Consider the following 9795-nt stretch of genomic DNA (forward strand, 5'->3'; position numbering starts at 1 on the left):
TTTGTTATAATTTTTAAATAACGTAGATTTTTTAAAAATTACTAGGCTTCTTGGTAAGTTAAAAATGAAGTATATGTTCATTTGCAGATGTGCTAACTTTTAAAAAACTATACAGATTAGATCCCTTGCTACTATTTTGGCTTCTTTTGATAATGAGTATAATTGGAATTAACTGTTGTTGGGGGTGGCGCTTGCACATATTTACAGAACTAGAAGAACAGACTCGAAAAGCTCTGGAATTGGAACAGGAACGAAAACGAGCAAAAGAAGAGGCAGAAAGGCTTGAAAAGGAGCGTCGAGCTGCCGAAGAGGCCAAGTCAGCTATAGCTAAACAAGCTGCCGACCAGATGAAGAATCAAGAGCAGCTGGTAAGGAGCCTTAGCTCTGTCTTACAGAAGAAGAACAATGTAGACAAAAGCGGGGAGTGAACCTTGTAAAACTAAGTACGTTATTATGGCTTCTGGAGAGCAAACTAAAGATACAAGTAACTTAGTAACAAAGTATGGAAATAAACCTACAAATGAAACAGAATAAAATACAAATGAAGCCTGTTGCTAACAAAAGATTCTGATTCACCTTAAGCTTCACACAAGCCACTGGCATGTTTTGCTTTAGATGAATTGACAATACAGTGTAGCTCCTGTAAGATAACTGTAGGTCATAATTGACTGGGTTTTGTTTAGTGGACTTGGAAATAACAAGGAATAGGCATGACACTTAGAAGATACTGGATTTGAATAAAAACAATTTTTTCTTTTCTAGGCTTTAGCAGATACTTTATTGATAAAAGTTAAAAAATAGCTTCTATGTTGCACATTTTGAATTCCTGGTACTGAAACATGAATGAGTTCTTGTCTGTAAAAATTCTTAAACTTTTTCTCCTTATTAAATAAGATATTTATCATCTTAAAGAAATATTACCTTTTTTAAAATGGAAGACTAAGAAAACATAAAACAGCCCAATCATGTTCATATAAGCTTTGTTGACTTAATATGAATTATTGAAAATATATTGTTTTTTAGTTTGAGTAATTATATTGTTTATTTTAGGCAGCAGAACTTGCTGAATTCACTGCCAGGATTACACTTCTAGAAGTAGCCAAGAAGAAAAAGGAAGAAGAAGCTAATGAGTGGCAACAAAAAGTAATCATTTATTTGTTCATTACTATCATTTATTGAATACTTATTTTGTACGTAGTAGTCTACTGATTTAATAGAGATGAATAATAGGATCTGTTACAATTTAGGGGGGAAAGATGCTTGTGTGTATTGTAGTAAATATTAATCTGTTGGTGTAAGCTAAGTACTTCGGACACACAGGAGAGGTGAATGCGGCAGGTGTTGAGGAAACGTAAATTTAAGCTGGGTCTTGAATAATAAACTCAATTTTAGGGTAGAAAAGATTGGGAATGGTTAGAGGACTGAAGAGGAAGTCATTCCAGACAGAGTGAGTGTAAGAAGCATGAAAGTACACGACAGATTTGAGGATAGCCAGTGAACAAGCAACTCAGAAAATTTGGGAGAGGTAGAAGTTGTGAAAGGCTTTATATAAATGCCCTGCTAAGGCAAGATGGTGGGGAATATCTGTAGATGTTGGGTTCCGTAGATTTTAAAACAGGATTGTAACATGATCAGGTGTAGTTTTATAAAATTAAGTTGGCAGTCAGTGTGAAGGATGGATTGGGATAGTGAGTCGGATTACTATAGAACTAAAGACCCAAACTAAGGATGTGGCCATGAGAACAGGAATAAAGAGGAACAGGAATTTTGAGACGTTGTGTGGTGGATTCAAAAGGGCATGGCAACCAGATGCTTGGTTATAAAGTGGAATTAGAGGGATGCAGTGAAGATGATACTGAGATTTTTTTTGTTGTTTTGAAAAAACAATTTGTTTGAAGCCACTATTGCCTATAATTGCACAAAAGTGAAAACTAAGGCTATAGTTGGAGGAGTGGGAAATATAAGATAATGAGAGCTTAATTCAAATTTTAGATAACATTAATTCTTAAATGTATACTTATGACTTTTCTACAGTAAAATGAATATGGTTTTCTTCATTCTTATATTTTCTTTGTAGCAGTTTAAATTTCATAGGAAAGTTTTTTATATATTAAGAATTATGTATATATAATTATACAAAAGGAATAAAACTCTTTTAAGGTGCCTTTTACACTTTTTATTAGAATTTGATAGAAACTAGCATCCTGGGTCAAATCCTGTGAATTATGGAGATTAGAAAATTCACACAAGGAGTCACATTCACACACACTGTCATCACGTTGTGACGCCTCCGTGCATGTCCCTTCAGGGTCTCTTTCTGTTTGCATAGGTGTATCACACGTGTATGTTCAGAGTGAGGTCATCCTATATTCAAAAAAATTTTTTAATTTAGATGTAATTTACATTATATTAGTTTTAGATATACAACATAAAATTCATATTTGTATATATTGTGAAATGATCACCACAGTAAGCCACCATACATAGCTACAAATTTTTTCCTTTGTAATAAAAACTTTAACTCTCTTAGCGACTTTCAGATATGCAGTACAGTATTACTAACTACAGTTGTCATGCTGTACATTACATCCGTGATTTATTTTAAAGCTGGGAGTTTGTACTCTTTTTCGTATTTTGCCCAACCCTGCCTCTGGTAACCACTAGTCTGTTCTCTGTATGCATAAGTTCAGTGTTTTGTCTTGTTTTCTTGTTCATTTATTTATTTTTTCTTTATGTTATTATGTTCGCTCTATCTCCCCCTGAATCTTCCACAAATATGTGAGATCATACTAGTATGATATTTGTCTTTCTCTGACTTCTTTCACTTGGCATCATGCCCTCAAGGTCCATCCATCATGTTACAAGTGGCAAGATTTCCTTCTTTTTTATGACTGAAGAATATTCCATTCTGTGTGTGTGTGTGTGTGTTTCTCTCTCTCTCCCGCTCTCTTCCTCCCTGAAATCAATAAAAATGTATGTATTTTTAAAAAGGACAATTACACACACACACACCCCACACACCCCACATCATTTATTCATCAATGGGCACTCAAGTTGCTTTCTTATCTTGGCTACTGTTAATAATGCTGCAGTGCATCTGAGGATGCATATCTCTTTTCAGGTTAATGTTTTTGTTTCCTTTGGAGAAATACCCAGAAGTAGAATTGCTGGGTCATATGGTGATTTTATTTTTAATTTTTTGAACAATCTCCATACTGTTTTCCATAGTGGCGGCACCAAATTACAAGTCCCATCATCAGCACATACACAAGGGTACTTTTCCCCCCACGTCTTTGCCAGCACTTACTATTTTTTATAATAGCCATTCTAATTGGTGTGAGGTATTATCTCACTTGTGGCTCCATGTTCATCTCCCTTCTGATTAGTGATGTTGAGCACCTTTTCATGTACCTATTAGTCATCTCTCTGTCTTTGGAAAAATGTCTATTCAATTCTCTGCCCATTTTTTAATTGAATTGTTTCCTCTTTTAAACTGTTGAGTTGCATGAGTTTTTAATATATGTTGGGAATTAACCCCTTATCAGTTACATAATTTTTAAATACTATCTCCCATTTGATAGGTTGTCCTATCGTTTTGTTGATGGTTTCCTCTGTTGTGTAGAAGCTTTTTAGTTTGATAGAGTTTCACTTGTTTATTTTTATTTTTGTTGTCTTTTCTTTTCATATCAAATCCAAAAAATCATCACCGAAACCAATGTCAAGGAACTTGTTGCCTGTGATTTCTTCTAGGAGTTTTATGTCTTCCATTTAAATCTTTGAGTTGCCTTTTGTGTATGGTGTAACATAGTGGTCCAGTTTCCTTCTTTTGCATGTGGCTGTCCAGTTTTTCCAACACCATTTATTGAAGAATTGTCCTTTCTAAAAATACATATATTTTTATTGATTTCAGGGAGGAAGAGAGCGGGAGAGAGAGAGAGAAACATCAATGATAAGAGAAAACCATCGATTGGCTGCCTCCTACACCCCCCGCACTGGGAATAAAGCCTGCAACCTGAGCATGTGCCCTGACTGGGAACTGAACCCTGAGCTCCTGGTTCATAGGTTGACACTCCACCACTGAGCCACACCGGCCTGACTTGTCCTTTCTTCATTGCATATTCTTGTCTGCTTTGTCACCAATTAATTGAACACATATGTGTGGATTTATTTCTGGGCAGGCTATATTCAAAATTGACCCAAAAGGTATTTTATAGTTAATTTACCAGTGTCCAAAGTAGGACTTTGCATTGCATCTGTTTGCTCTGAGTCTATTTTTAAGTAGGACAGTTCTTTTTATATCGAATTGTTGCAAGCACCCAGATTTTCCCTCCTTTTGTATTTAACCAGTTGCTTTTTCATGGTGTCATTCAGTTTGTCTTTTTATCATCAATATTTCCTGTAAAGTGGAAGATAGACCTAAAAGCTTAAAGGACTCAAGTTAAAAGTTTTTGGCTATAATGACTCATAGGTGAGATTTCTATATAAAGTATCATCCAAATTAGAATATTTTTGAAAGTGAAAGGCAGGGGGTGTTATTAATAATTACTCCAGGCCCTAACCAGTTTGGCTCAGTGGATAGAGTGTTGGCCTTTGGATTGAGGGGTCCCGGATTTGATTCTGGTCAAGGGCCTTGGTTGTACTTTGGTTGCAGGCACATTCCCAGTGGGAGGTGTGCAGAAGGCCGCTGATCTATGTTTCTCTCTCATCGATGTTTCTAACTCTCTATCCCTCTCCCTTCCTCTCTGTAAAAAATCAATAAAATATATTTTAAAAAATAATAATAATTACTCCAGGACAACAGTGTAAAGCAGAACTTTTCAAGCAGACCAGCACATTATGATCACTCAAGTAATTGGTAATAGTGGATACTTCTGTTGCATCATATCAGATGACAATATCTAGTTAAGTCACCATTAAGAATTTTAATTGATTATTTGGATTAGAGTAATAGCAGTTTGATTCCTTCATTGGTTATAATTTCCCCCTTGTGACTAAAAAAAAAAATGTAATCTATTAAGTGTGGCATTCTTTGGCATTATACTAATATCCATTTTTTATCAACCATTTACAAAACAATTTTAGCAGCAGTAATCCTTAATCCAGAACCAATAATTTTATTAGGGTTTCCAAAGTAATGTTTTTTAAAAAAATTCTGTCATTCCTACCTGATGGCATTCTTCACCAGAAATAGAATTTTCATCAATAGGGCCTATTTTCATTATCTGAAAAATCGTTTCTATTAGGAAGATGTACTTGATTTTTTTTTAAGTTACTGATTTTTAAAATTGCCTATATACTTATTTTTATTTTTATTCAGGCGTATGCAGCCCAGGAAGACTTGGAAAAGACCAAAGAAGAGTTAAAAAGTGTGATGTCTGGCCCCCCTCCACCTCCACCTCCACCAGTCATTCCTCCAACAGAAAATGAGCATGATGAACATGATGAGAATAATGCTGAAGCTAGTGCTGAATTATCAAGTGATGGGGTAATGAACCATAGAAGTGAGGAGGAACGTGTAACAGAAACACAGAAAAATGAACGTGTTAAGAAGCAACTGCAGGTATTTAAAATTTGCAGTTGTACACATATGTAAAATACAGTTTTCATTTTCCTCATTTATCAAGACAAACTTATTAAAAAGGAATATTTGAGTTCTGGAAGCTTTAACACTGGCTGGCCTTGTGGTTGGTTTGTGGGTGCTTAGTCTACAGGCACATCAATCATTTCTTTGGTTATATGACTCCATTAGCAAATGTTTGTTACCTTGTGTTATCAGCCTTTAGCTAGTAAGTTACTCTTTTTTCTTTTCTTTTTTAAATATATTTTTTATTGATTTCAGAGAGGAAGGAAGAGGGAGAGAGAGAGAAACATCAGTGATGAGAGAGAAGCATTGATCGGCTGCCTCCTGCATGCCCACACGGGATCAAGCCTGTAAACCAGGCATGTGCCCTGACCAGGAATCGTGACTTTGTGGTTCATAGGTAGGGAAGGGGGGCAGTGGTGTCCCTCGGCCCAGCCTGCACCCTCTCCAATCTGGGACCACAGGCTCCTAAGCGCTCACCTGCCTGCCTGCCTGATCACCCCCAACTGCCTCTGCCTGCCTGTCTGATGCCCCTAACTGCTTCCCTGCTGGCCTGATCGCTCCTAACTGCTCTGCCTGCCAGCCTGATCACCCCTAACCACCTCTGCCTTGACCCCTGCCACCAGAAGGATATCCGGGTCTATCTGGTCTAATTAGCATAGTACCCTTTTATTAGTATAGAAGATTATAGGTTTACCCATGTTTAAAGATAAAATATTTAATGCTGTTTTTAAAAAACAAATGAAGTTAGTTTTTAAACAAAGTATATATTAAAAATCAGTAATGTAATAGATTACCTGTATGGCATTACATAATCTGAATTATTTACTTATTGATCTAATTATAATTAGATCAAAATAGGATATTTTAATATTTCTAGGCTTTATTGTCATTAAGTTCTCTAATTTTTTAATTGGTGACATCTTCAGATATTAAAAGAGAATAGGGTGATTATTATAATAAATATATTAAGATTTTTGGAGAAAGCTTCTCTCATGGTATAGATCAGTGATGGCAAACCTATGACACGCATGTCAGAGGTGACATGCGAACTCATTTTTTTGGTTGATTTTTCTTTGTTAAATGGCATTTAAATATATAAAATAAATATCAAAAATATAAGTCTTTGTTTTACTATGGTTGCAAATATCAAAACATTTCTATATGTGACACGGCACCAGAGTTAAGTTAGGGTTTTTCAAAATGCTGACACGTCGAGCTCAAAAGGTTCATCATCACTGGTATAGATTTTAGATCTTACAGTAACATTATTTTGTAATGGCTACATTAAATCTTTTGGTAGTCATTTCAAGTATTGTGGGAAAGTGAAGGGAATTTAGGTTAATACACAAAATCATAATGGTTAATGGGTGTAGAAATGAAAGGCCATGTGTATTCTTCCCTAACCACGGTCCCCATGATTACTAAAAGTAAAACAAACTTACAGACTTTAAAGATTTCACCATTGAATGCTAAATGTACTAAAAAGCAGGTTTCTTATATGTATATTTTTGTCTTTAAGCCTTTTTCTTGTTTTTAAAGTCTAAAAAAAATAATCTTCATACTTTTTAATTTTTTAAACATAGGCATTAAGTTCAGAATTAGCCCAAGCCAGAGATGAAACTAAGAAAACACAAAATGATGTTCTTCATGCTGAGAATGTTAAAGCAGGCCGTGATAAGTACAAGACTCTGCGACAGATTCGACAAGGCAATACCAAGCAACGTATTGATGAGTTTGAAGCAATGTGAGAGCTGTTATTTTGCATACATGTTCTTCATAAGCTGAACCACCAACAGAGAAAAGCAGGCCTTTGCAGATGTGATGGAATGCATCCCACCTTGCCAAAGCACTTATACCAGTTTGACTGTGGTGGCTAAAAGACACATTTGAGGGGAGCTCTTCAGCATTAAGGCAGTGTGACATCATGCTTGGTTTTCTTTTTCTTTTGAGCCAGGGACTGGAGAACAGTGGTCATCATCTCCTTTCATATTTTGCATTTTCCTTTTTTTTTCTGTTGAAAATTAACACTAATTATCATGTCTGACAAATGTGTAGGTGTGACTTAAGCACTTTGTACATTTCAAAGGCCGATGGTGATTTATTTAATGATTAGGTTTTTCCCTTGCCCCTTTCAAATTTTACCTGCATGTAGTTCCCCATTCTTTTTCATTATGTTTTCTCAGTGTGCCCTTCTCATATCTTGCCATGCCCATAGCCATAATTCTGCCACCATACAGATCATTGGCAGTGTTTAAAATGAGGGTAGGTCACGGGTACACAGTTTTTGATCATTGTGTAGAAAATGGCTGTGAATTATGAAACGATAAGAAGGTTTAGCTGTAGTGTGCAACCGGTGGTTAATTTTTTAAAATCCCAAATTTATTATGTGATTGGGTATTTGATACTTAGAGTCAACTTGGACAGCTGAATTGATCTGAGTTTCATCTTCTGTCATCCTTTGGTTTTCTTGGCCTACCAGTTCACAAAGGTATAGATAGCAAGTAATAGTGCCCTAGGAGAGTATATTGGTGAAATACTCCCTGCAAATAAATCAGTTGTCTGATTTAAAAAGTTTTGCTCTCTCATAGATTCGTTTAGGCAAACAGACATTTACTAAAAGAAAATACGCATTTGTTGGTAACTGATTATAATCATTAAAAACCTTCGGCCTTCCTGAAAGGGCAGCATATGCAAACATGAGTCCCCTGAGGCGACAGTGACACTACCTCACTACTGCACCCGCAATGACTGGTTGTTCAAGCTAATGTTTTACAAGCATAGAATACTTCCAATCATGAACAACTATGTTTCAGATTTCTTTTTCCTTCAGAATATCTTAGAGTGCTAAATTTTTAGCTGCCTTTTTGTTGAGCTGAATTGTGGGACTCTGAATTGTATTAAAATTGTAAGCTCTCACTGGTATACAATCTTCCTGGAGAGGTGTTGTATGTCTGAAGAAGTGTGTGTGTGTGTGTATGTGTGTGTGTGTGTGTGTGTGTAAGAGAGATGTTGCCTTGTACCATCTGAAGAGTGTCTGTACCTTCATTTCTTGATATAATTGTTACATGATCATTTTAGCATATTTGGTTCCTAAATCATTATGTTTTTTATTTTAAGTTTCTAATTAAGAGTACTTAAATTTGGTTTGTTAATCCTGTTTTAGAAATTATAATTTTAGGCAATACTAAGTTCAATTATGTCTTAAGAAGAAATCTTTCCAGTTTGAAAGATGTTCTAATATTCACATGTTCTAACATTTTCTTTATTGTGTAAACATCTGGATTTGGAAATAAGGAAAGCCTTTTTTTCTCTGTGTGGTTCAGCTACTTTTTTTTGGTATTATGCATTCAAATTGACATTTATTAGAATTGCCATTTTATTAAGACATTTTCATGCACAGTAGATTCAAGTTGTGTCTGAAAATATCTCTTGTGCTTTTTTGATTTTGCTGACTTTAAAAGGATTAATCTGGGCAGACATTATGAAAAGGAAAGGTTGCATTTAATATATTTTTTGGACTTTGTAGGACAAAATATAACTGGTTAACGTTGAAGTGACTATTGTACAGTGGTTGTGCACATGCTTCAAAACGCTGTGGAGGAAAGGGTTTCTACTTTCAGCACATAGAGGTGAACCTTCTGGCCGTGCTTCTCCACAACATTAAAGCAATTGCCATGACAGGGGAAAACGTGAATTTTTATTAGTTTTTTCCTTTTTGAATATTGTGCACTACCATTGCTACATGAGTTTGATATCAGTGTTGAAAAATTACCAGTTATATTGGCTGTTTATAATCTATTTGTAGATTAGGATTAAAATGGAGTTAATCCATTTTTGAAGCTGTGTGAATTTTTCTAAACAGGAAAAACTATTTGCGATATGGATTTTCATAGTGATTAACCAATTATAACTTTTATTATTAGCAATTGAGAGCACATGTTCATATAGCAATGTAAAAATATATTAATGAGTATTCGGTAAATTCCAGCAGGCTTTTACCAATAGCATAATTTTGTGTTGTACAATTAAGTTACAGTTACATCTATAATTTTGGATAACATTCATTGGTTAACAATAAAGTGACAAAAGCTCATGCCTGTAAGGTCCACTGTTGTTATTTAACATGGATTTATTTTGGTATATTTCCTGAAAATTATAATCTCATCTTAAAAATGAAAAGTGGTTAGGAAAAATGTCAAAATCCTCACAGA

The 9795-nt window shown here is 35.1% G+C and overlaps 1 protein-coding gene across 1 annotated transcript in view; it reads left to right on the forward strand.

The window, feature by feature from the left end:
- The window catches only part of RDX (radixin), a 76887-nt gene that overhangs the window by 44570 nt on the left and 22522 nt on the right, over positions 1–9795 (forward strand). Inside the window, exons 9-12 of the mRNA XM_015562063.1 lie at positions 71–368; positions 1051–1143; positions 5318–5560; positions 7168–7328. Coding sequence (XP_015417549.1) covers positions 71–368; positions 1051–1143; positions 5318–5560; positions 7168–7328 — 795 coding nt within the window. The remainder of the gene's footprint in view (positions 1–70; positions 369–1050; positions 1144–5317; positions 5561–7167; positions 7329–9795) is intronic.

This window comes from Myotis davidii, unplaced genomic scaffold (assembly GCF_000327345.1).
Source record: "Myotis davidii unplaced genomic scaffold, ASM32734v1 scaffold137, whole genome shotgun sequence".
NCBI classification, from domain to species: domain Eukaryota; kingdom Metazoa; phylum Chordata; class Mammalia; order Chiroptera; family Vespertilionidae; genus Myotis; species Myotis davidii.